The sequence below is a fragment of the Capsicum annuum genome, chromosome 4 (assembly GCF_002878395.1).
Source record: "Capsicum annuum cultivar UCD-10X-F1 chromosome 4, UCD10Xv1.1, whole genome shotgun sequence".
NCBI lineage: Eukaryota > Viridiplantae > Streptophyta > Magnoliopsida > Solanales > Solanaceae > Capsicum > Capsicum annuum.
Genome location: NC_061114.1, coordinates 199,023,816 through 199,051,669, shown reverse-complemented (window position 1 = coordinate 199,051,669; position 27,854 = coordinate 199,023,816). Strand labels below are relative to the sequence as shown.

The window sequence follows — 27,854 nt, the reverse complement described above, 5'->3', positions numbered from 1 at the left end:
CTATAAGCCAAATGTCATTTCTCCTTTTCTCACATTAAAAATCACTTAAAGATAAAAAGAACATGGCATTAACACAAATGACTTATGGGGATGGCCCATCAAAGTAAATGTCGCCATCACCAAAGATATTTCGAGTTCGAACTCCGAAAATAAGAAATTTCTTTTGGTAAAAAATATCTTACTCTTCAAGCTAATCGATTTAGTGAATTTCGAATATTGAATAATAAGAAGACACAAACATAAACATACTATTTAACTTAGTTTCAGCTGAGACACTTAAACTTGTATAAAGTTAAAAATTAAACATATGCGTTTTACATGACAAGACACTCGAGGTCAAATTTAATTCAAATTTAAATGCTTATTTATGTACATTGAAAATATCAATTGAGGTCAAGTTAAAACATTTATGTATTATGCTTTAAAAAAAAAAAAAGTGTTGCCATGATGATGGGTGGTGCAGAGTATTCGAATCAAGTTGTTTCGCATTTCCAAAAGCTCTGCATAGTGCATAGAGTATACAATAAAATCTTGATTCATAACCATATGAGTAGAGTATATATAAGTATGTGAGTGTGTGTGTTTTCTCTATGTTGTTTGTCGTGTACATTTAGCACTTAAATATTATAAAGGCATCAACAACAGTTGCCAGCAAGCAGTCAACTTCTTTATGTACTTTTACGACTAGTTGAGTATTTCTTTGTTCATTTGCTTCTCTGCCTTTATCCAGCTGCGAGTTTAAATTTGCCTCTAAATACACTTTCTTTCTTTCTTTCTTAGCCATGGAAAGTTCTTTTGATTCTCTGTACTTTTTAGTTTGAATGGATTAAGTTTTCTTTAAATACCCAAGAAGGCCCCTTATTGCCTCTAATTTTCAAGAAGAGTGTCTTCACACTACTGATGAACAGGTTAGTCTCTTAATTAAATATATTCCCACTGTTCTGTTCTTGATCAATTTTCTTGTTTGAAAAAATACTAACGAAATATAGTCATGTAATATGTATTAGAAATTGTAAGGTTACAACTGTGTTTACATGTATAGCTAAGATTATAAGTAACATTATTTTCTTTTATGTTCACTGATCACATGTAATAATTTGGGTGAATTGAGGACATGACTGACTACTAATTGTCAAAGGTTGAGTCAAGTACAGGAGGCAATTGATGTTTATACACTGAACTGTGATAACATTGATAATCCACTCTGTAGTTCCTGTTTTCCTGTGCTTTTAGGCAGATCAAAATTTTCATTTTTGCCTTAGAATATGGATGAACAAGAAAATAGTTTACCACAACTTTTTTTTGATAACTGTGGAGCTTGTGCGCTCCGTGACCATTCCCAAGGGATACCTGCAACATCCCATCAGTAATAGATACTAGGTAACTTTATCTATCAAGGCTAGGAACCTAGGACAGATGGGAAGAAACACCTAGTGTTTTTGTAGTTTACCACAATTTTTTCTTAGCTTAAAGTTGAAAAGGATTATGTGTTGGTATGTGAAGAAGAATGTTCCTCAGTATTCATATGCATAGGCTAATTCGATTTATCCATCATTTTATTAGTTCTGTTGAGTTCCTTTGTCCCCTTTGTCTCTTTTGATTGATTTCCTACTGGAATCTGTCGTTTATCTTTCCGTTTTCCCTTTCCATTTCACAGGGTGGGTTAGGGGTTGAGGAGAGATGTGATCCATTATTTCTTTAAGAAAAAGATCTATATGTAGGTTAAAAGTTATATGCTTTACATATCATGAAAGTAGCCCACTGAACGCTGGAGATAAGTCTGCAACTTCAAAAGATCTCTCTTTGATGGATAGATAAACAAACGATAAGTGCTCCGCTCTATTCCTTTTTCAACTAAAAGTGCTCATATTAATGGTCAATCTTTTATGCAATAACATTTTCCTTAGTACATACTGGATGAAAAATTCATTTTAGGCCGAAACTCAAGTCTATTAAAATGTCATAGATTCATATTAGAAACCTTGTCCTTTCAAGCACATGGTAGATTTCATCGCCAGCGTTGCTGCATGCTTATGGCTTAGTCCTCTGGCCTCTCAGCAGCTTCTTTTGCTTAATGAAATTTCAAGGCGCTCGTGTATCTTGCCTATCTCATTATATATAGCTATTTGTTTTTCCTCCCAAGACACTTGAACATAATCTCGATTTATGTAATTATTTATCTGTTGTTGAATTCAGGCCATGATCATGACTTCTCCAACAACTCAATTTGCCCCCACAAGAAGGATGGGCATATATGAACCATTTCACCAGATGAGTGTGTGGGAAGACGCGTTTAGAGGTGACATTGTGCCTAGCGTTGATGCATCTATGATTTCACAGCCAAACGACAGGCCAGATGACAAGGTAAAACAAACATATATCCTTATAATTCTGGATAATAAAATTCAAATTAGTACAGTTGTCAAGCTAATAATCTACCTGTGCTTATTGTAGTCAGGGTATACATCCGGTGAACAACATATACCCTCTGGCTCTGGAGACAATCAAGCACCGAGGAGGAGTATTTCAGAGAAGGTGTGTGTTCCAACTCTCTCATTTGCCGGTTTATGTATCCTATGGGGAAAAAAAAGAAATCCAGATGAATAGGTAAAAAGAGTAAAACTCTGATTTAAATACATTTTCGTATCTAATGAAAAACAGGTACAGCGACGTTTAGCACAAAATCGTGAAGCTGCCCGTAAAAGCCGTATGCGGAAAAAGGTACAGGATGTTTTACTCATAATATTCCTTGCAGGTGTAGATGTTTAAGGACACATTAGCCATAAAATTCCTCTTGATTCCTTTCTTCACAGGCGTATGTTCAGCAGCTGGAAACCAGCCGTTTAAAGCTGGCCCAACTCGAATTGGAGCTTGAGAGAGCTAGACAGCAGGTCAGGGACAGCATTCCTAGCGCGTTTCTTACTAATGAGTATATGTATCTGCGCTCGGGTTTTAGATTCCATCATGGCCTTTGACATTATGAAATGGCTTATTGCAGGGATTATACATGTTAGGTTCAAATAGCAATATGGGGATCTTAGGAACAATTAATCCAGGTGTGTGGATAGAGGAGTTATCACATGATAGTTGACTTCTCATTTTATCTTGGTATCATCACTAGCTTAACTACTGATCTGTGTTGAGTGATCTACTAATTGGATTGTTGAAACTAGTCTCAAAGCTGGATTGATGGTTATGATAATATGCAAATAGCTTATAGGTGCAGAATTTAAGTTGTTTCTTGGACATTTATGCATAACTGCAGTTATATGCATATTTTTACATTGTTCCATTAAAATCTTATACTTTAGCCATCCTTCTAATGGAGACATGCACTTTGTGTTACGTGATAAGTATAGACTACTTACAGTGTTTCATTAGGTTGTGTTCATATTGTCCTCTTACTGACAAGACGAGCACGACCCAAGTTAGCCGAATTTATTGGCATTTCATTAGCTAAAAACTCATCCTATTAGCTCATTTACTTTGACTGGTTGTTGCTATTAAATTATGGACTGCAAAAAAGAAACTTGTAGTATCTCCTTGATTTTGTTAATTAGGTACTGCTGCCTATGCAGGAATAGCTGCATTCGAGATAGAATACAGCCACTGGGTGGAAGAGCAACAAAAAAAGAATGCAGAATTGCGGAGTATTTTGCAGTCTCCTGTAAGTGATTTGGAGCTTCAGTTACTGGTAGAAAATGTCTTAAGCCACTATTTCAATCTCTTCCGCATGAAAGCTGATGCTGCCAAGGCTGACGTGTTTTACTTAATGTCTGGGATGTGGAGAACTTCCGTTGAACGCTTTTTCCTCTGGATTGGAGGATTCAAGCCATCAGAACTCATAAATGTAGTCCCTGGTGCAATTTTACTGCTTTTTAAAACTACTTTACCTTCACTTGCTTATGAGTTTCTCGTAGTGTGTTTCATACATAAATTTCCTGAACTAGGCACAAATCCTCAAATCCTTTCTTTAAGTATTGATCATTTTGCATCTACAAATAGTCAGATGGCCTGTATATGTTTAACTTGTTGATTTCCTCTACTGATTGTCAGTGACAACTTCTGTTCAGTGCTGCATCTATCTATGCTCATAGCCCCGGACATGATAAACAATGCTCATTTTAAGATGTTATAATCTCGATGAATCATTACAGCATCCATTTAGATATTTTTGTTGCAGCTGAACTATGATCTCAAGTAAACTTAAAAGTTACTTTGATTTGTAGTAATGCACTTAATAATCATGAATTAAAAAGCATATTCGGAAGATGACTAAAGGAGCTCTTGTAGCGCTTTCTGTTCGTTCCTATCTCATATCCTTGCACTCATTTTACGTTAATGATACAATATAAATGAACACTGTTTGTGAATATAGGTACTCTACAGTTTATTTTACTTCATTTGCAACCAAATGAAAAGCATTGAATATCTTCAGTCATACTAACGTGCTGCTAGACTAAGAACTACAACGATCTTCCTTCATGAACACTGCCCTTTAGTATTCAAATCACGATTATGTTTTTTGTTCTGCCTGCAGAACATTTATGAATGAGAATTTCTAATTGTATATCAACTTTAAACAGGTGGTGATGCCACAACTCGAGCCCTTGACCGATCAGCAAATCATTAAAGTCTGTAATCTGCGACACTGTTGCCAGCAAGCTGAAGATGCTCTCACACAGGGAATGGATAAACTTCACCAGACTCTGGCCCAGAGCATCCTAAACATGAACACAGGGGCTGGAAATTACGCTTCCCAAATGGTTTCTTCCATGGAAAATTTAGAAGCATTGGAGAGCTTTGTCAACCAGGTTAGTCTCACTTTCATTGTCAGTCTGTATCTCAACGAGTCCATGGTTATTCAGTATTGTCGAAAATCAAGTTCAAAGATGATTATAAATCTGAAAGAAACTGATGTGTATATCCAACAGGTATACATTATGTATAGATCCTTCACATGGTCCTTCAATTACAACTAAAAGTCTGCTAAAGTTTGGAAATACGTACACGTCAAACCTCTGTTATATCGAAATAATGTTATATGGAACATGTAATATAACATAACATAAAAATTGATTCCAAAGAAAACTTGATATTGTTATATTGATTTGTTGTTATAGAGAGGTTTGACTGTATCCAAGATACATTGTTTATCCAACTCATGTACGCCGACATGCTTATATATAAGGGCATTACAGAATAGCGTAAAATGAACTGTCTCAACAATTGAGTCTATACACATGTTGACATGACTTTCTTGAATGATAATGTAAGGCGGATCACCTACGACAACAAACACTACAACAAATGTCTATCATTTTGACAACGCGCCAAGCAGCTAGGGGCTTACTTGCTTTTGGGGAGTATCTTCAACGTCTTCGTGCTCTGAGTTCACTATGGGCAGCTCGTCCTCGTGAACCTACCTAAATGATCTTGTCAGAGAATTGCGATGAACTTAAATGGGAAATGTACGTTATCATAATTTTGCTTTGTCTGGCAGATTTAGCTATTTACTAGTATTTGAAATACATATTTTCGAGGAAACGAAATTTGTGTAAATATATTTGGGATGTTGTATATAGGCTATAGCAATGAAATAATTTGGTTGGAATGATTTTGATGATATATATGAGGATAGAAAACTTATTAGTTTTGAATAGCAGATCACTGTCACATGAAAGATCCACTAGTAACTGAAGATGTATCCCCAATGAGCCAAACTACTTCACCTGTAGAAGCAAGGCTCCTATACTCTACTTCAGCTGAGCTTCTGGATATGGTGGATTGTTTTTTGGATTTCTAGGATATGAGTGACTTGCCAAGATTGATTGCGTAACCACTAACTGACCTTCTTGTTATAGAACAGGATGTCCAATCTGCATCACAATAGGCATGCAATTCAGTAGAGTATGTAGAGGACATAAGAACTCCCATTCCTGGTGACTGTCTGATGTATTTCACTACTCTAGTAGCTGCTTTCATATGAGACTGCTTGGGTGCATGCATAAACTGACTGAGATTCTGCAGAACAAATGATATGTCTGGCCTTGTTACTGTTAAATACAGTAATCTTTCAACTAATCTTTATATGGACCAGGGTCTTCTAATAAATCATCATGTGATATCTGAAAATTCTGATTAAATTCAGCTGAGGTCAACTTCTGATGTACTTTCACAAGAGCTCCTACTAGTCTTGCACCACTCAATCCTAAATCAGAAACAAGTTCCAGTGCATATTTTCTTTGATGCATTAATATGCCTTCTTTGCTTCTGGCGAACTCAATTCCAAGAAAATATCTGAGCTTACCTAGATTTTTTATCTTAAAATTAGTCTGCAAAATAGTCTTAGTTTCTTGTATAAAAGTTACATCATTTTCAATAATCAATAGATCATCAACATAAATCAACACAAACACCTTTTTTCCATCTGTATGTTTAATAAACAGTGAGTAATCCAGGTGACTTTAAGTAAAATCAGATCCTATCAAGGCTGTTGTAAGTTTGGTATTCCATTCTCTGGATGCTTGCTTAAGTCCATACAAGGACTTTAAAATCTTGTATACCTTTGTTTGTCCTTGTGTTATTGCAGTTTTGAACCTTGAGGTAATTCCATGTATACTTCTTCTAAATCTCTTTGAAGAAATGCATTGTATACATCCATTTGATGGATGTGCCAATGTTGAGCTGCAGCCATAGCAATCATTGACCTTACTGTCACAATTTTCACTATAGGTGATTCTTGATAATCCAATCCTTCTATCTGACTATAACCCTTTGCCACCAGTCTTGTTTTATGTCTTTCAATGCTTCCATCTGCTTTATATTTGATCTTGTATACCCGTCTACAACCTATTGACTTCTTTCCTTTTGGTAGACAAACTATCTCCTAATTTTTGTTTTCTTTTGGTGCACTAATTTCTGCCTTCGTGGCATCTATCTAATATGGTTCTTTTACTGCTTCTATGTAGCTCTGTGGCTCAATAGCTGCTGAAAAATTGCAGATGCACTATTGATGCTTCACAGATAAACCTGAGTAACACACTACATTTGTAATTGGATATGAACAACCTCCTTTCTCACCATTTTTCATACTAGGCACCACAAAATCTGTAAACCAAATAGGTGGCTTAACAGATCTGTATGGCCTATGATTGATAGGAAGTGGTGATGTTGAGACAACTGGAGGTGTGACTTGAGGTAAAACCTCAACACTCACATCACTCACCACAAACTTCAGGACATATAACTTTACTGTCATCATAGCTCTCCAACACATCTATATTAGTAGCTCTGCGTTTTGTATGTGAGCTGATTTCTCCATTTTGAAAGTAAAAATAGATTCATTAAAATAAACATCCCTGTTAATAAAGAATTTCTTTTAATCTAGGTCCAACAACTTATAACCTTTTTGATGTATCCTATAGCCCGTCATTACTACCTTAATGGCTCTTGCACCAAACTTATCATGTTTGGTTAAGTCAGTTGCATAACACAAACAACCAATGACCCTCATATGATTCAAGTTGGGAACTTTATGATAGATTAGCTCATAGGGAGTTTTGTAATGTAGTACAACTGATGAAACTCTACTGATAATGTACATTGCAACTTCAACATAAATGCCCCAAAATCTACTGGGTAGACTACCTTGAAACTTGCTAGCTCTAGTTGTTTCCAATATATGTATATGTTTCCTTTCTAGTACTTGTGTTGGGTACGATGTAGTTTTGATGATTGACAATTTGACAACGTGATATGAAACATGTCAGTCAACCTGATTCATAGACACACTGTATCATGTAGTTGAAACTTGTAGCAAAATCATCATGTCAGTCAACCTGATTCACAGACACACTGTATCATGTAGTTGAAACTTGTAGTAAAATCATCGATGATTAAAGACAAGGGTGGAAGAAATCAAGAACCATATGAGTGGTTAATTCTGATAAACTCAAGGAAATAAATCTGTGCAAATTTTAAGAAGTTGAATTTGATTCAAACACTTGATGATAAGGGAAAGCAAGTTGAGTTGAAAAAGGTCCTATGGAAAGAAGGAGTTTCACTTCTAAGCATATCCTGAAGAGTCCTATGTGTAGAAGGAGAAAGATTTTGTAGTTTGAATATGTCTACGCAAGATAGGAAACATATAAATTGAAGGACTCTTTGATAGATCAATGAAGTTTTTAATGACTAAAACATGAATGAAACATGTTACTTGACCTGGTCCAAGCATAGGAAGGTCGGTTTCAGGTTTTACTGATAGATGCAGACAAAGATTGCTAAAAGTCAGGAACGAATGAGCAAGCCTAATTCTGATATATTCAAGCTACTGATCATGTGAGAAATTGAAGAAGTCGTGGTTGAGTAAAATACTCGAAGATAAGTTGATTTAAAGAGTTGAAGTTTGACTATAAACTAAGGGGACAAGAGTTGGAATTGAAGAAGGAGTCTCACTTGAAGTAGAACTCTATGTAATGAGAGTTCTGATTAAAGGAGGAGTTTGAAATAAAGAATAACTCTTTGGAGAGCTGTGTTTAAATAGAAGATGCATCATTCAGAGTAACTTATGCACTTACAAAGCAGAAAAGCACAATCTACAGATTGACTTCACGAAGTGCTACTCAATCACTGAAAAAATACATTGAAGAACCTGGTCCTAAGTATAGAATCCAGCTAAGAGTTTTAGCTTTGATTTTTAGAGTTGTTCATTGTGTTTGAGCTATTGATGTAATATTAGTTTCAATGTGTTATAAACTGAATTAGGAAATAGTCTTCAAGTTGGGGAAAACTCAGAGACTTTGGGAACGCATACCTTGGGAGGTGTATGTGTAGTTAGGAATTAGAGTTTATAATTCCTAGTTGTTGAATTAAAGGAATTAGAGTTTATAAATCCTAGTTGTTGAGATATAGGGATCAGAGTTTATGAAGAAGAACAAGTCGAGAAGGTACTGAGGGTATTACCCAAATCAAAGTGGAATTTTAAGGTGACTGCAATCAGGGAAGCAAATGAGGATCTTCCAAGCACGACCCTGGATAAATTAGTGGGGAATTTAAGAACTTATGAAATGGAAATTGATGGAACTAAAGTGCTAACAGCCCCAGAGGATACCTTAGCTCTGAAGGCATCTTACAGTGATGAAGAAATTGAACTTGATAAAGAATAAGTTGCCTTTATAACTAAGAACTTCAACAAATTCTTCAAAAATAAGAAGGGAACAGGTAGCAATAAATGGTCAAATGAAAATCTAAATGGATGCTACAAGTGTGGTAAGACTGATTATCATATTAAGGATTGTCCTGTCTGGGAAATAGAATGGAGAAAGGAAAGGGCTGAAAAGGAATTGAAAGAAAAAAACAAAAAGAGAGAATAATATGCAATGGTAGCAGCTTGGGGATTTGACTTAGATGATGATGAAGTTGATGAAGCAACACTCATGGCCCTTGGAGATTCAGACTTGGAGGAAGAAGATGATGCTTCTGAGGTAAGTATAATTGAACTTAAAGAAAAATTGCATTTATTTTCTAAAACAAAACTTATTTCCTTAATGAGTGCTCTAATTGATGATTTCCAAGAATTAACTTCTGATAGGGATGAGTTATTCAACAATCTTGCAATTCTCAAGTTTGATTTTAATGATCTAGAAACTTGTAAGAACACTGTTGAAAAGGAAAACTACACTCTTAAGGAGCAGGTTAGCAGACTTGATTCATCAAACCTGACCCTCAAATCTGAAATCTTAAAACTGACTCTTTCTGAAAAAGAAAAAAAGGTCAAAAGTGAGGAACAAGAAAAAATTGAGTCAGAATTGCCTAAGATTAAACATGAATACTATTGTGAAAAAGAAAAGGTTAGTCAATTGAGTCAAGAAGTTTCTAAATTGAAACTTGATCTTGAAAGAGCCAATAGATGGACACATTCTTCAAGAATTATTCCTAAGTTAGGTCAAAGAACTCACAATGAAAAGGCTGGGTTGAGCTTTTATAAAAGTTCTAATGCTATTAAAGATCTGTGTTATATTTTTGTGGTAACCAGGGGCATCCAACCACTGAATGTCCAGTTGCAGCAAAAAGCAAATCAAGAAGAATAAGCCTAGCAATAAAAAATCTGATTCCATGTCAGAACAAGCTAACAAGAAGGTCAAATTTGGTTAAAGAAACTGGTCACATAACCTATTGCCTCTATGGGCTAGAAGGAGCCTCATACATCTTTTTTCTCATAAAAAAGGATCCAAGCTTGTCTGGGTTCCTAAAGTTAACCCCTAATTTGTTTTGCAGGTGAGAGTGAAAGGAGGCAAGCAAAATTTGTACATGTATAAAGCTTGCTCAAGGCATAAGACTAGAAGAAAATAAAGTTTCTTTCACTCACCATATTTAAAGGGGGAATGGATCATTTGAAAGATGACCAGATTTGTAGTGCTCATGTAAGGGGAAAGCAAGGAAGATTTAAAAAAAATGAACAAAAGAGGATGACTGTGAAACTAATGAGCATGCACAAGAACATGTTGTACCACCTAGTTCAACTGTTGTACAGACTGAGGGTATATTGACAGGGGGAACAACAAATCAATAACACCAACACAAGCTGATGATAATTTTGTTGGTAATTCATAAGAATTGGTGTTGTCACAAGAATCTTGAGATATCTCATGGGAATCAATGGCTTGAGACTATGGTATTCAAATAAAAGTAATTTCACTCTTGAGGGCTATAAAAATGTTGACTATGTGCGTTACTTAATTGACTGGAGAATCACCAAAGGCACTAAGTAGAGAGCATTTTGAAAGGAATAGGTTAGACTTGGGGATGATTAAAATTGCATGAACTCCCCTCAATGATTGACTAGAATAATTATTTTTCTTCTTAATCTTATTAGCTAAAAAGTTATTCTATTCAGTCTTGCACATTTAGTTGTGTGTCCCAATTCCAGATTTTTGACTTTTCTAACCTAATTTTGTATTAGATTGTGCAGAAAAATAGGTTCGAGCTAGCATTTGTGACCACAAAGTTCTTCTTATCAGGTATGTTCTACACTGACATAAGCATAAGCTGTCTAAGTTGAAACAGTTGAGCATACCTATTCAATTCCACACACTTCATCCTGTCATTGTCTAATAAAGCTAATGAATTGGTTGACCAAACTTTCTTTGATTCTCTCCAAATGGGTGTGCAAAAAATGTGTTAATCCTACACTAGAAAATCCTTCTTCTTTCTCAACCAAAATATCAGTTATGTACCATGGATTTTCCAAGCTTGATCATCAACACATGCAACATAAGTTTTCTGAGAAATGAAACGGGATATGATCTCCCTTTTAGTTCCTAATTGATTATTTTTTTTGGATTTCTCAGTCCTAGTTCAATAGATGTTCTTGCACAGATGAATCATGTTGCTCTACCCATTTCAATAAGGAGGGCTAACACTAAAAAAATAGAAAAAAATGATTTGGCTAAAAAAAAAAAGAAAAATCTGAACTTGAAGTTGCACAAGACAGTCATGAAGTGGAATAAGTGGTCCTTCAGGCTTGGATCGTGACTTTGAAGATTGACCTTGATTAAGAGAGGGATGAAAATGTTAAAGTCATTCGACACAGTTGATATCACCTATTCCTCTTTTCTCTTCACTATTTATATCTTTAGCCATGTCCCATTTTTATACCATATTTTTTAATGCTCAGTTGTTTTGCTTTGTTCAATACTAGCTTAGGTTAAATGTGGAACATGCCCTGTCAGTTAAATGGAATGGTTATCTTTGCTAAGTTGAATCATATTTTTGCTCTCTTTAATACATTACTATATTGGCTAAATTCTTTGTTTGATTGTTTTGGTGATAGCCCCAGTGGCCATGAATAGCATAACAAATCACTTTGGCTAGTATATTATTGCATTGAAATGGTTTTCGATGATGCCAAAAAGGGGAAGATAAGAGGGTTGTGGAATGTTTATAACCTATTGACTAATTTGTTTCATTCTAGTGTTTTATACTTTAGCACCTACAGGTGAAGATGTTTGAATACACAAAGACAAGAGGTTTGTCACAATAAAAAAGGGGAAATTTGTTGGGTACGATATAGTTTTGATGATTGACAATCTAACAATGTGATATGAAACATGTCAGTCAACCTGATTCATAGATACACTGTCTCATGTAGTTGAAACTTGTAGCAAAATCATCGATGATTAAAGACAAGGGTGGAAGAAATCAATAACTAGATGAGTGGTTAATTCTGATAAACTCAAGGAAATAAATATGTGTAAATTTGAAGAAGTTGAATTTTATTCAAACACTTGATGATAAGGGAAAACAAGTTGAGTTGAAAAACAAGTCCTATGGAAAGAAGGAGTTTCACTTCTGAGCATATCCTGAAGAGTCCTATGTGTAGAAGGAGAAAGATTCTGTAGATTGAAGACGTCTACGCAAGATAGGAAACATATAAATTGAAGGACTCTTTGTTAGATCAATGAAGTTTTTGATGACTGACACATGAATGGAACATGTTACTTGACCTGGTCCAAGCATAGGAAGGCAGGTTTTAGGTTTTACTGATAGATGCAGACAAAGATTGTTGAAAGTCAGGAATGAATGAGCAAGCCTAATTCTGATATATTCAAGCTACTAATCACGTGAGAAATTGAAGTCGTCGTGGTTGAGTAAAATACTTGAAGATAAGTTGATTTAAAGAGTTGAAGTTTGACTACAAACTAAGAGGACAAGAGTTGGAATTGAAGAAAGAGTCTCACTTGAAGTAGAACTCTATGTAATGAGAGTTCTGATTACAGGAGGAGTTTGAAATAAAGAATAACTCTTTGGAGAGCTGTGTTTAAATAGAAGATGCATCATTCAGAGTAACTTACGCACTTATAAAGCAGAAAATCACAATCTACAGATTGGCTTCATGAAGTGCTACTCAATCACTGAAGAAACACATTGAAGAACCTGGTCCTAAGTATAGAATCCAGCTAAGAGTTTTAGCTTTGATTTTTAGAGTTGTTCATTGTGTTTGAGCTATTGATGTAATATTAGTTTTAGTGTGTTATAAACTGAATTAGGAGATAGTTTTCGAGTTGGAGAAAACTCAGAGACTTTAGGAATGCATACCTTAGGAGGTGTGTGTGTAGTTAGAAATTAGAGTTTATAATTCCTAGTCGTTGAGCTAAAGGAATTAGAGTTTATAATTTCTAGTTGTTGAGATATAGGGATCAGAGTTTATGATTCCTATTTGTTGGTTACAAGAGTTTTATAATCCGTCGTTGTTAAGGCTCAGAGTTATTTAGTGAAGTTGGGGTTAAATCCTGTAGAGGTGTAGGTCGTGGTTTTTTACACCTTTTGAGCTGGGTGTTTTCCACGTAAAAATCATTGTGTTCTTTACTTTCTATTTTACTGCTTCCTTGGAACACGTCAGGCAACCCGTTCCATCGATAAGCAACAGTTAGGCGAAAATAAGATAATCAGTAGGGCACGAATTATTAACAACCTTGGGATTATAAGGGAAAGAACATTAATGGATAATACCAAAATATTTAAAAAGAGAGGTACAATGTTGATTGAAAAATTCAGATCCATTGTATGATCTTAAAACTTGAATCCTCTTATTAAATTGATTCTGGACCATAGTAATGAAATTCTTAAGAAGAAACACAACATCAGACTTTACGCTCATCAGAAACTCCCATGTCCATCTAGAATGATTATTAATTTTAGTAAGAAACTACTGCATTCCATTATATGTGACAGTCTTGTAAGAACCCCTACATCCATGTGTAATAATTGTAACACATCAGTACTTCTAGTGCTACTTATTGGAAAAGGAATTCTAGTTTGTCTAGCTAATGGACAAACATCACTCTTATCTATGCTGAAGCAAAAATAATTCTAAAACACTTGAAATCTTCTTAAAACCTTCATAGGAACATGTCCAAACCTTCTGTGCCAAGTTACTGCATCAACCTCTTTCTGTTCTATCAAAGACCATTTTTGCATATCACTTCCTTTATTATGTTGTGAATACATCACATACAAATCATTTTGCCCCTTACCAATCTCCCCCACCTTCCCAGAGGAGAGGTCCTGAAACAAATAGAAATCAAGGAAGAACATAGCACAACACTGCAATTCCTTTGTCAACTTAGAGACAGATAAAAGGTTAAATTTGAAAGTTGGTACACATAACACATTTTTAATAATGTCACTTTCTGACAATTGATAGTTTCCTATATGAGAAATAGTAGTTGAATTTCCATTTGCCAATTGTACTTTCCTGCATCATCTATTGAATTTCTAGTTTGTAACATAGATTTATCAACTATCATGTGATTAGTGGCTATCTACAACCCACTTAATAACACCATCATGGCCAGAGTAGGACATACCTTCTACATTAGCTGCATAGCTTGATGGTCCTGCTTGGTTAACACATGCATTACCTGTAGAACATTTGTTCAATATATGTACAATCTGATTATATTGCTCTGAGTGAAAACTGGTGCAGATCTATTACTATACTCTTCCTGTTTTTCATGAATAATCACATTAACTTTCTTCTTTCTTTTGAGAATTTTTTGGATAACCTATCAGTTTGTAGCAAGTCTCTTTTAGATGACCTTTCTGCTTAGAATACTTATATCTCATCAATTTATAACAATCAATTCTGGTGTGCCCTTTCATATGGAAAAAATCACAATACTTCCTTGGATAAGGAGACCCTGAAGTAGAACCAGATGCTTGACCCATGGTATAACCTATGTTAGAATACAATGTACTAGCTTTACTGTGTCCTCTCTAAGGATATGAAGTTGGAACTTTAGCTTTGGATGCAAGAAAAATTGATGCATCATCCTTTCCTGTAATGGCACAATTGCTTCCTCCAAACATTTTTTTGACTTTCATTTTGTATAATCATGGCATATTCCTAATTAACATTAGGTTCCGGACTCATCATTAAAATTTATGACTTAGCTTAAGCATAACCATCATTTAGGCTAACTAAAACCTGAAAAGTTTCTATTTCTCCAGACGTTCAACAAAATCCTTTGAGGTTTCACAATTAGAAGTAGGAACTGGGATTATAGAGCTAAGCTCATCCCAGAGATCCTTCAATCGAGAATAATAAACCGATACAAATGAAACGCCTTGCACAATAATCACAATTTCCTTATGTAAATGATAGGCTCGAGAATTGTTTACCTTGTCAAACCGCTCCTTTAGGTCATTCCAAACCAACAGAGCATCAGATCTGCAGTGGATGACATTGAGTAAGTTGTAATGTACACTACTCGTCAGCCACAAAACAACTATAGCATTGCACCTATCTCATCGCCTCTGCAAATCTCCCTTATAATCATTTCCCTTCACTGATCCATCAATGAATTCGAGCTTATTCCTTCCAAGGAGTGCCAATTTCATTGCACGACTCTATATTATATAATACTTCATGCCTTTCAGTTGAATTTCGATTGAAAGGGAACCAGGTGCATCAGAAGCATGCAAATACAACGGGTGATTGTAATCGGTATTTCTCCCCATATTGTCAATAAACTACACACAATAAATGATGAATCTCTCAAATTATGGACTCACTTATCGCTGGCTCTAGAATCTTCATTTTTCTTGTCTGTAATGTTTACTCATCAGCTAGTAAAATCAAAGATCAAAGTAATTCTTTTCTAACGTGAAAGTTAAGACTATGCTGCAATCACAAAACGTACTCAGATAAAACCTTGACTCTAATTCCAATTATTGTGGAAACCAAATATATAAAGTGCAATTAAGTCACGACTACTATATCTAAAGTTAGATATATAAATAGTAAATGAGAGAACAATATATATAAATAGTAAATGAGAGAACAATAAGAGAAAACCAGAAGTTTATGAGGTTCGACAAAACTTTGTTTTCTGCCTACTCTTCAGACTCAACCAACCAAACTTTATTTCACTCCAAAAGAATTACAAGTGAAATATTACAAAAGATAAAAAAAGAAAGCTTCAAAGGCCTTAAAAATGAGAACCCAAGTGATTGAGATATTTTACAAATAAACTAAGTGCCCCTATTTATAGTATTGAATTCTTCTTTCTCATGATGTTATTGGTATCATTATTATATAAATGTCAAAGTTTATCGTGTAAAACCATTTAATGATAGTCGAAGATTTTGATAAGTTAAACTTGGACATTTCTTCCCAAAGAAGCATTACCCCTTTCAAATGTTCACACTAATTCTAGTCAAATGTTATACTAGTTCTAATCATATGTTCACACTAGTTCTAGAATCTTGTCAAATTTAACAAAGAGAAAATGAATCAAAACCCCCTTAACTTGTCACTCCAACTTACTTTAGCACTTAAATTTAACTGACATTTATATACCCCTTAAAAATTTGGAAGTGTATTATTTTCACCCCTTTGTGCACCCAACCAGGTCAAGCCTTAGTGTTGTAGGACTAAACACTTTTTAATTGGTCTACGTTATTTAAAACAACTGGTCCCGACTTAATTTGATCCATTTATATTTAATTAAATATTTGACCCGTTTCCATAAACCCGACCCGCTTTAATCAAATACCCCCAAAACCATCTAAACCCATCATTCTCTTAATTTCTATCCTAATCAAATTCCCTAATCGTGAAGAAGTTAGTTTTTGTGCCCAAATACTGAAACTATTGAAGGATTTTTCACTTGAATCAACATCTTTTTTCCCAAATACTAAAATCTTGAAGGTATTTTTCATTTACATAGCCTAGGATTTTAACTCATTTATTTTTCAAAGTAGTTAGGGTTTTTTTTTATTTTTTTTATTTTTTCTAATGCATGTGTTTTTTTCTGACCTTTTTGCAGGTTGACAATGAATTTTGTGTACATTACGTTAAGGTTTCACCATGGAGGAATTTTACAACAAAAACCTTGAATTAAATGCGTTGGAGGTATTGTTACAGATTGTTTGGATGTAGATGTTGATAAATTCTCTTATTTTGAGTTTGTAGGTTATGTCAAAGAAATTGAGTATAATTGTTCATCTTGTATGGTTTATATTAGACCACCTAAGTCTTCTCACTTGGTTAAAGTTACATGTGATAGGGATATTTTGGGTATTGTACCCAACTAAAAAATGGAGATATTGTTGAACTATTTGTGTCACATTTAATTGGAGAGGCTATTGTGGTCCCCCCTGCTCTTGAATATGAAACCCATGTGGGTGGAGAATTTAGTGTTTCTTTTGATAAAGAGTCTGGTCAAACATGTGAGGATAGTCAGAATTTAGGATTTGAAGAGGCTGCACAAACTCAAAAATCTACTAGTGCTAGAGAAGAGGTTGGTGCAGCTTCTACAATTGTTGGAGAGGAGGTGGGTGGGGTTTCTATTGGTGTTGATGAAGAGTTGTGTGATGGGAATTCTACTAGTGTTGGGGAGGAGATTGGTGAAGCTTCTACAGGTATTGGAGAAGAGATGGGTGGGTCTTCTGCTGCTACTAGATCAGAATTAGGGGTGTGCAAAAAGCGAACCGACTGATTAACCAAATTGATAAAAATGTTATTGGTTTATTGTTATTGGGTTAACGGTTTGTTAGTAGTTTTATAAAAAAACTTATTGGGTTATTAGTTCGATTTGATTTTCTCTTATTGGGTTATTGGGTAAATCGATAACTCAATTTCTCTTAATTTCTCTTTAATTTCTACCAATTAACAAACCTATTATTTCAATTATACAAACTCTTAATTTCTCCTAACAACATTTAGTTCAAAATTGAAGATTCTTATAAATTAAAACACATTATGTAGGATTTTTGATTGTAACTAAGATTCGATTTTTTTTATGTTAGTTACAACTATTTCTATTTTATGAGTATTTTCTTATCTGTTAAACCGAAAACTGAACCGTTAAGGACTAAAAATCGATAAACTGATAAAAAATATATTATTGATTTGGTTATTAGTTTAGCATATTTAAAAATCAAAAACTGATAAATCGAATCGATAGTATATAAAATTGAACCGAACCAACAGATACACACCCCTAATTAAAAGTTTCAATTATTGAATCTGATTGGGAAAGTGCAAGTGAAAATAGTGAAGATTCAGGTTATGGAGACTTGTTTGATGAAGTTGATAATGAATACAGAATTGATGTTCATGAGGAGGTTAGGACTTTGAGGGAAGGTAAGAAAGTTGCCAAACTAAAAAAGAAAGAAATATGTCCTAGAGCTGAAGGGGTAAGATTAAGCAAAAAAAGAGTTTATATTGGATATAATTAGTATTTATCCAAAAAAAATACTTTAGAGGATAAGATAGGTGGTGATGAGTCATATTTTGATTCAGATGAAGAGGCTAGCTTTGAAATAGACAGTGATGTAGATGCTGATGTTGAAGATGGGGTCCAATAGGCTTCTAGAAGTGAAAAAAAAAACAAGGAGAGCAAAAAGACCTAAAAAAGAATTGTGTTTGATCCTACTTGTAGGTTAGTTATTTGGGAAACTTGTTTATGTTTTGAAAATGTTAAGCAATTCAGAGAAGCTATTACTAGGTATGGAATTCAAAAAAATGTAGAATTGGACAAGTTTGTTAATGAACCAACTAGGGTGAGGGTAAAATGTACAGATGGTTGTCCTTGGTTATTGTTTGGTAGTCATCATTCAAGGACAAGGGATTTTGTTGTGAAAAATTATATTCTAGTCCATAAATGTACTGCCACAACCAAAAATAAATTGATCAATTCAAAATACTTAGTAGAAAGGTACAAGGACAAAATTATTTCTAAGTCAGGAATTAGAGTTTTTCAATTACAAAATTTGGTGAAAAAATATTTGGAGGTGTATGTTGGTAGAACTGTTGCAAGAAAAGCCAAAAATATTATTTTGCAAGAAATTATGGGTGATCATATAGAGAAATTTAAAAGAATATTAGATTATAAGGATGATCTTTTGATGACTAATTCAAGAAGCACATGTGTGGTAAGGCTTAGTGAAGAAACTTTTGAAAGTGGAAGAAAAAGATTTCAGTCATTCTATATTTGTTTTGATGATTTAAAGAAAGTATTCAAAGCTGGATGTAGAGGATGTATTGAGTTTAATGGTTGCTTCTTAAAAGGTATTTGTAAAGGATAATTACTTGTAGCAGTTTGTAAAGATGGGAATAACCAGATGCTATCACTGGTCTGGACAGTGGTTTTGAAAATAACTTCACTTGGAGATGATTTATTAGGCTTGTAAAGAATGATCTTGAGCTTGGAGATGGGACAGAATTAATAACCATTTCTGAAATGCAGAAGGTTATTTTTTCTCTCTTATCTTTTCATTATCTGATTTTAATTAATATATTGTTATATCACCTAATATTTTTATATTTTGTTGAAGGTTCTTGACATTACTATTTATGAGTTGCTGTCAAATATAGAACAAAGAATGTGTGCAAGACACATTCTTGCTAACTGATCCAAAGATTGAAAAGGCATTGAAAGAAGAAGTTGTTTTTGAAGATGTGCCAAGTCTACATATGGGCAAGATTTGAGAAAAAATCTAGATCATATGGAGATGTTACGTGACAAGATAGTAGATGATCTACTGTGGTACAAAATTGAAAGATGGTCTAAGGTCTACTTAAAAATTTATGTTGTTGTGATAGTGTTGACAACAACATGGCTGAAAATTTCAATTCATGGATATTGGGTCCAAGACACAAAACTATCATTACAATGCTTTAGAAAATAAAAATCAAAATGATGAAAAGAATTGGACAGTTGAGGGAGTTCTCTGATACTTGGATAACAGATATTTCACCAATGACTTTAAAAGTATTGGAAAAGAACACATTAAAATCAATGAAGTGTACACTTGAATGGAATAGTGAATATGGTTTGGAGGTTAAGGATTGTTGGGGTAATACCTTTATAGTGAATTTGAATAACAAAACTTGTATTTGTAGATCTTGGATGCTAAATGGTATACCTTGTTGTCATACTATAGTTGTACTATATTTTAAAAGATTAGAGCCTATTTACTATGTTGCACATTGGTATAGCAAGCAAACTTACCTCAAGGCCAATAACTACTTCATTCAACCTATCACTGGAATAAAAATGTAGCCACAATCAACCAACCTTCCAGTTATACCATCTGAAACGAGAAAACTTCCTTGACAGACCTAGTAAGAGTAAAAAGAAAAAGCAGTCTTAAAAAAAGACAGGTAAACTATCTAAAAAGGGTGTTGAGATGACCTGCAATACTTGTCATTCCAAGGGCCATAATAAGAGGGGTTGTCCTTTGAGTTCAAAAGCTACTACTGGTAGAAAAAGAGGGATAAGTTCAACAATGTCAAGTGTTGGTTCTTCTTCAGCAACAAGTGAATCTCAGCCAAGCATAAGTACAGGAAGAGGAAGACCTAAGGGTTCTATAAAACATGTAATTATTTGGCTTCTTTATTTACTATTAATTGTTATTAAATAATTTTTATTGTATAATAGGCTACTGCTGATCCTACTCTAAATGTGGTTGGTATAATTGGAAGAGGAAGAAGGCCTGTTGGTGTTGCTAGAAAAGGTAGAAAGACTGTTGGTGTTGTTGGAAGAATTAGAGGAACTTTTGTTGCTGCTATATCTAATGTTGGTGTTGGTAGGGGTAGAGGTATTTCTGCTGTTGGTGCATCTAATGTTGGTGGTGCTGCTGGTAGGGATAATGGGACAACTTTTAAAAGGCCAAGGTTGGTTGGTAAGTGATACAATCATAAAGAGCACAAAAGAGTACGAGACATTACCAAAGGTTCAAGCTTCAGAATTGACAAGTGATTGAAGGCCTTTTGGAGCATTTTGAAGCCTTGTTCAAGAGAAGCCAGGAGGGGAACCTTTACACTCAAGAGGCGCCTCAAGTGAAGGGTATAGAATACATTTTACACACTAAATTCACACTCATAAGGCGTCCCATTTCCCTTATTCATTAAGGATATTTTTGACATTTACTATGTAATAGTATAAATAAACAAATTAGCTTCTCTTTTCATTAGACTTGGATGAATGGATTGAGTAAAACTCAAATTGTATTTTCTTTCCTTAGTGTAGGGATTAGAAAAGCCATCTTAGTGTAGGTCTTGGAAAAGACATCGAAACTAGGGATTAATACATTTGATGGATTTCACTTGTGTTGATCAATTGGCAAGAAAGGTGTGATTGAGGAGTGTGAATTCCTTTGGTCCACCAAAGAGTGAGGTTTGATCTAATATTGGTGAGGTGTGTTTGAATGTTTGAGACACATTCTTGTGTTAATCATTGGTGATAGTAAGGGTCTCATTACCTATCCTTTTCATTTCATGTATTTCCACTTCATCTCCTTTCTTCTATGTATTATTTTTCTTTTCTTGTAGTTACTGATTTTTGTTTCTTTAGGCCTTAATTTCATTTTAGTAGTTGATTCTTGTGTCATTTGGTATCAAAGCCTTGGTTAGGGTTGTTACTACATCCTTAAATCTCTCACAAAAAAAAGTCAAAACCAAAGAAAAATCACAAAAAAATGGTGTCTAGTTGTGTTATACGGTAGATCCAAAATTTAATCCTTAGATCTACACATTTTTGTTTTGTTTTGGAAGTTTCTTGTGCTAGATCATTTCTCTCTAGAACCTAGGGAGTCTAGATTTACTCTTGGAACAAGATTTGGGCGATTTTGAGCTAGATTCATCATGGATATCGCGTCTTGAAGCTCTAAAGGAGATAGATCCATGTGGGTTTGTATTTTTGGACAGTGGTTGTTTCTGATTTTGTGATATTTGAGTTCATCTTGGTCTAAGGAACCTAGATCTATAAAAAAAATTGAAGGTTAGGGTTCATATGAGTGAAGGTCAAACATTGGTCAACCCTTGAATATTCATCTTGTTCTTCTATATTCATCCAATCTTGTTGAAGAAGAATGTTCAATGAAGGTGTTTGATCCAAAAATGAGAGGAAAGAGAGTGTACTTGGTGTTTGTGGAATAATATTCCTTGATATATGTATTGTCATTCAAAAGAAAGAAGAGACAAAGGAGACAACCAAGTACAAATCAAGTACAATCCAAGTACAAAGGGGGAACCAATCTTTTGAATTCAAATTGGAGCTTCAAAAGGGCTCGAAACTTGTTGTTTTTCCCTCCCAAAGCATTTTTCTCTTCTTCCCTAAGGTTTAGGACGAGACTTGAAGAAAATATGGGATTGAAATTTTGAAAACTATGTCCAATCAAAGAATGCCACGTCATCAAGTGTAATCGGCCAAATTGAGTTCCCAAGTAGATTTTCTAGTTTCTAATTTTTATTCTAGTTTCTTGTGTGTTAAACTCTATCACTAATTAGCAAACTAGTAACTACCTACTAGGTTGATAATTAGTTTTGAGTCTGTTTGTTTTGTGTCTTCGATTTTTGTGTACTTTTCTCATTTTTCAAACTATAGTAATTTGTTGGTTCAAGCCCGTACATCATTTTTGTTTAAGTCATATCAAACAAAAATTAATTCCAGATCAAAGCATATTCACCACTCACTTCACTTGCCAAGTATTGCCAAGTATTCAACACTTGTGAGACCAAGTGTGAGGTGAGATCCGAGTTTGAGTGTGGTGAGGATTATTGAACTAACGTGTTTGTTCGTTTTGTAGGTTTTTGATTATTTGTTAGGTACTTACTCATGGAATCCACGGGTTTAAGTGAACAATCCATTGCTAATGATATTGGTGGGCTCATCATGGCTCAACTTGAGGCCATGAATCAAGAGATGGAAAGAATAGGTTTAGATTTGGGAGAAATAAAGGGACATATAGGAGATATGAAGGGTTATATGGGATCAATGAGGGGTGACGTGATTAAAATAAAAGTGTGGGTTGATAGACTATGTCTACCAAAACCTCCACAAAATCCCATGACACAACTCCAAATCTATCACAAACCAAATCCAATGCATCCTCCCCAAGTTCCACAAAACCAAAATCACCCCATTCAAGTAGAAGGAGAGGAAGAATTAGGATCCAAGAAGAATGAGGACAAGCCTCAAGATATATAGAAATTTTGTGGTGAGATACAAGAAGAGTATGAAGAAAAGAGGGAAAGGGACAGGAAGACTGTGGGTAGTGAAGTTGGAAGGGAAAAGTCACAATTGACTGTGGGTCTTGACCGCAAAGGACCCTTATTACTCAATAACCCAAATAATAGCATTTTGCCTAGTATTTTCTCTTCTCATGTGTAGGTTCAAGACCCTAGAAGTCCCGAGAAGAAGTCCAAGGAAGTTCCCTTCAAGCCCTTGGTCGAAAGTCCCAATTTTGGGATAAGTGATGAAGAAGTGAGTCCAAAGGGAAACCTTGACATATTCCCTTTTAATGAGGAGCATGAAGGCTTCCCTAATGTAAAACCAAGTGAAGAACACACTTCCTATGATCTACAAGGTATTAAAGTTATTCTCTACACTCCTAGAAACTTGAATTATGGTGATGTGGCTAGTAGTGGCCAAGGTGGAGTAGTTTCGAAATTACTTAGTGTAGGAGTGTATGAATCTCCCTTTGTAATGCTCTTGGTGTTGTTAGGTTGCATAAGGACCAAGCTCTTGTTGCGAGTATGCAAACACTAGTTGATCCTTTAGATAACAAAATTAATTTTTTTTCATAAGAAAGATTTGTGTCCATCTAGTTCTAGCACTTATAAATTGAATAAGGTTCCATTACCAAGTGACAAGAGTATTCACAGACTAGTTGGCTATTATGAAAAACAAGTGGGCTGCCCTAGTACAAATCCAGGTGAAATTGGTACACTCTACACTCCCTTAAGTTTAAAATGTTGTGATGTGGCTATTAGTAGCCAAGGTGATGTGAATTTGAGATTACATAGTATAGAAGTACGTGCTTCTCTTCTTGGTAGTTCTCTTATTATGTACAATGATCAATGTGCTCCTAAGAATAACTCACTACTTGAACATGTGAATGATATGCTTGAAATCTCTCACGTAGTGTTGATGCTTGTAATGTTGATCTAGCTAATAAGTATGGTCCTTTGAACTTGTGTGATGAAATCCATGATATTAGTCTTGTTCATAGTGACCATATGTATATCAAAGTTGTGAGAAATACCTTGGGTGATTATGGGTTTGATTCTCTAGTAAAAGGAATGGCTAACCTTGGCTTAGATCCTTATCTATTTCTTCCATTTGATCCCGGTATACTATTGGGATGGGGAAGGTTGTGTTTTGGATTGCATTCTCTTTTCCTTGATGTCTCTCTTAACCATGTCCTTTGTGATGTTTGTAGTAAGTATTTCATTATCATAACAAAGGATTATTAGTTGTATTTCAAATATATACCCCCTTGGCTTAATAGACTAGTGAAAGGAATGGCTCCTCTTGGTTTAGACCCTAGTCTACTATTTTCATTTGATCCCGGTGTACTTGTGGGGTGTGGGAGGTGTAGTTTCGGTTCATGCTCATATTCTTTTAATGTTGATGCTATTCACTTCTTTGGTATCCTTTATGCTAAGCTTTTCATGTTGAATACCAAGGATATGTGGGTGTATGTTAAGTGTGAACAACCATGGATTGATGATATGAGTGTGGTACTAATACTAACCCTCCTACCAAGAGGATTGTGTGCTTGTTTTGCTCCCTCCTTGGTTTTGCAAGATCTAAATTTGAGGACAAATTCCTTTCAATATGGAGAGGATGATACAAACATAAAGAGCAAAGGTTTAAGCTTCGAAGTTGACAAGTGATTGAAGGCCTTTTGGAGCATTTTGAAGCCTTGTTCAAGAGAAACTAGAAGGAGAACCTTTATACTCAAGAGGCGCCTCAAGTGAAGGGTATAGAAGACATTTTACACACTAAAGTCACACTCAAGAGGCGCCCCATTTTCCTTATTCATTAAGGGTATTTTTGACATTTACTATGTAATAGTATAAATAGACAAATTAGCTTATCTTTTCCTTAGACTTGGATGAATGGATTGAGTAAAACTCAAATTGTATTTTCTTTCCTTAGTGTAGGGCTTGGAAAAGCCATCTTATTGTAGGTTTTGAAAAAAACATCAAACTAGGGATTAATACATTTGATGGATTTTACTTGTGTTGATCAATTGACAAGAAAAGTGTGATTGAGGAGTGTGAATTCCTTTGGTCCACCTAAGAGTGAGGTTTGAACTACCATTGGTGAGGTGTGTTTGAATTTTTGAGAAACATTCTTGTGCTAATCATTGGTGATAGTAAGGGTCTCATTACCTATCCTTTTTATTTCATGCATTTCTACTCCATCTCCTTTGTTCCGTGTGTTGTTTTCCTTTTCTTGTAGTTGTTGATTTTTATTGTTTAGGCCTTAATTTCATTTTAGTAGTTGATTCTTGTATCAGTATGGGAGTGCTACAAACATAGAGTGATTTTACAATCCATAATGTAAGTTGAATGATTTCACAGTTTTTAATTTTCAAGCAAATGATCAAATGCCGAAGATAATTTATTCTTGTGTTACTGCAGCCTAGAATGCCTTTGAACTCCTCTATAGTGACTGGAAATCTTGGGTATCACAAATCATGATCAGGTATCAAATGAAAAGAAAAAAATATTGTGACCCAACAAAGACTTCAAGAAATAATAGCACAAAAAGAATGAAGACAAGGTCCAAAACTGTCGAAATAAATCATATGAGCCAAATAGGCTTATCAACTGTCTAGTTGAAGATGCAGTAGTGACTGGTATGCAGTTGTGGCTGCATTAGTTTTGATGATTTTTTTGTTCAATTATGAATGAAGTTCTCTTTTTGAAAAACAATTGTGCAGCTATGACTGCAATGTAATATTGTTCTCTATTAATTATGCAGCTGTGACTGCACTAACTTAATCTTTTTTGTCAAATAATTATGCAGTTATAACAACAATGTATTCACAATCTTTGGCATATATGCAACTGTGACTACACTATTTTGATGTGTATTTTTACTACTATTTTTATCATATCATTATGCAGTTGTGTCTGCACTTTGGATTGAATCATGTTTGACAGTCCAATAAGAACAACAACATTCTATTGTAATTTCAAAAAAAATATTACACTAAAATATCATCCCACAAAACCTAACAAAATTTACTCAATTTCAAATACAAAACAAAGATAAAGAACTACATTACACTAAAAATAAGTCAGGAATAATTACAAAAGACCAAATTCATTTCAAAATAAAGAATGATACACACCATTATACCAACTAAAAACATCAAATTCTAAGGTAATTTTATTGAGTCTTTCTTTATGTAAATCATTCCAAACTAATAACTAGTAGCTATAACAGCAACACAACAACAAAACACAATGAAAAAAAGTGCATTATTCGTAGTCCTTTCTTTAGCCATGTTACTTCTTCACTTCTTCTCTCTTTCTTTCGTCTTCTCAATCTCTTCTTGCAGCTTCTTCAACTTCATATCTACACAATTATTATCTTCTTTGGATACTCTAGGCTTATCAACTTCTTCAAAAGTTTCTGCCAATCAATTTTCCAACTTCATTGAATAATGTAGACTTGTTACATTGAGATGATTCCACTAAATTCTCAGGCTCACCTAATTTTTCAATCAATTTAGGAATTGCATATTTAGACCTCGAATCTATATTTTCTTTATCCCTCCAACACTAAAAATCGCAAGATCTTGGACCCTTCCATGATTAAAAAGGAAGAAATTGAAATTCAATTGAATCAGTTGGGATAGTAAAATGAGGAAATAAGAGTAAAATATTATCTTTACCCCATAATAATTACATGCCCAATATCTTCTATCGGAATCCGTCGAAGTCTAAGATGTCTTCAAAGGCACCACAAATCCATGATTGCATCGAACATCTTGGTTCAAAGCAAAGTCGTCCTCCTCCATACAAAGCTTACTCAAGTTAATTGATCTCATGATGTGCTACAAATAATTCATTCCAAAAAATTACATAAAATAGAAAAACTTGATAAGAAATCATAATTTTTTTAAAAGGGGCTTGATTTTTTAAGGAATTTCAAATCTTGGCTTCATTAAAGATGAGAGAGATGAGGAAAGAAAGAGAAATTAGGGTTCTTAATCAATTTGGGGCAAATGTTACCGTTGCCTCGATTTTTATTCTTTTTTTGTGTTAAACTTCGACCTTCAATGCGCTTCTTCAATGCGCTTTGATTCGATGGGGCAACACATATCCCGATTGAATGCACGAAGCAGTGAAAATAATACACTTTGAAGTTTTTAAATGGGTATATAAATGTCAGTTAAGTTTAAGTGCTAAAGTAAGTTGGAGTGACAAGTTTAAGGGAGTTTTGATGTATTTTCTCTTTAACAAATCATAATTGTTGCATATCGATTTCCTCCAGTCAACTTTAGTAAAGTCACCCCTTAGCTTGTTGGAGAAAGTATGTAAATGTAATGGCATTAGTATCATAGCCCGCAGCCTCTAGGTACGTACTTTGCAGCTTGGAAGATCTTATGAATCACCATGAAGTATTAGAATTTTAGCTGGCCAGATATAACCAGATTTCATAATAAGCATCGACTCACCTAATCCATAACCTGTCTTTCTTCTTGTAAAGATCTTGTCATGTGTTATTTGCTGGTTTTTAAGTGTAGAACTAAAAAATTCTTATAGAAAAATATAATTACAAACAAAGAACTACAATATTAATTGACCAAGTGCACTATTACCATGTCAATGTTGAATAAGAACCTCGATCCATACAAAATTATAAATATAGTCTAGCTTAAATTTATGACCTTTTTACTCGGAGAATCTTAGTAACTCAATGAATTACCTACCTGAATTTCCTCTAAACTTTCGCTTGTTGGCAAATATTTAATTCTCTGGGTGTGTTTGGTATGAAGAAAAATGTTTTTCTAGAAAATGTTTTCTTGGAAAACAAGTA

The 27,854-nt window shown here is 34.5% G+C and overlaps 1 protein-coding gene and 1 long non-coding RNA gene across 2 annotated transcripts; one reads left to right on the top strand and one right to left on the bottom strand.

Annotated features, from left to right (window-relative positions):
- The first annotated feature begins 457 nt into the window (after positions 1 to 457).
- Positions 458 to 5,617, top strand: LOC107867576 (transcription factor TGA7). The gene is made up of 9 exons (XM_016713872.2): positions 458 to 908; positions 2,197 to 2,364; positions 2,455 to 2,535; positions 2,662 to 2,721; positions 2,814 to 2,891; positions 2,999 to 3,056; positions 3,579 to 3,850; positions 4,587 to 4,814; positions 5,278 to 5,617. Exons 2-9 carry the CDS (start codon positions 2,200 to 2,202, stop codon positions 5,428 to 5,430), a joined length of 1,095 nt encoding a protein of 364 aa, XP_016569358.2. The 5' UTR covers positions 458 to 908; positions 2,197 to 2,199; the 3' UTR covers positions 5,431 to 5,617.
- Positions 5,618 to 13,695: 8,078 nt separating this feature from the next.
- Positions 13,696 to 16,023, bottom strand: LOC107869569. Its single transcript, XR_007054328.1, has 2 exons — positions 15,184 to 16,023; positions 13,696 to 14,423 (listed from the first exon to the last, which is right to left on the bottom strand). It is a non-coding gene; the product is annotated as an uncharacterized LOC107869569 (long non-coding RNA).
- Between the last annotated feature and the right edge of the window lie 11,831 nt (positions 16,024 to 27,854).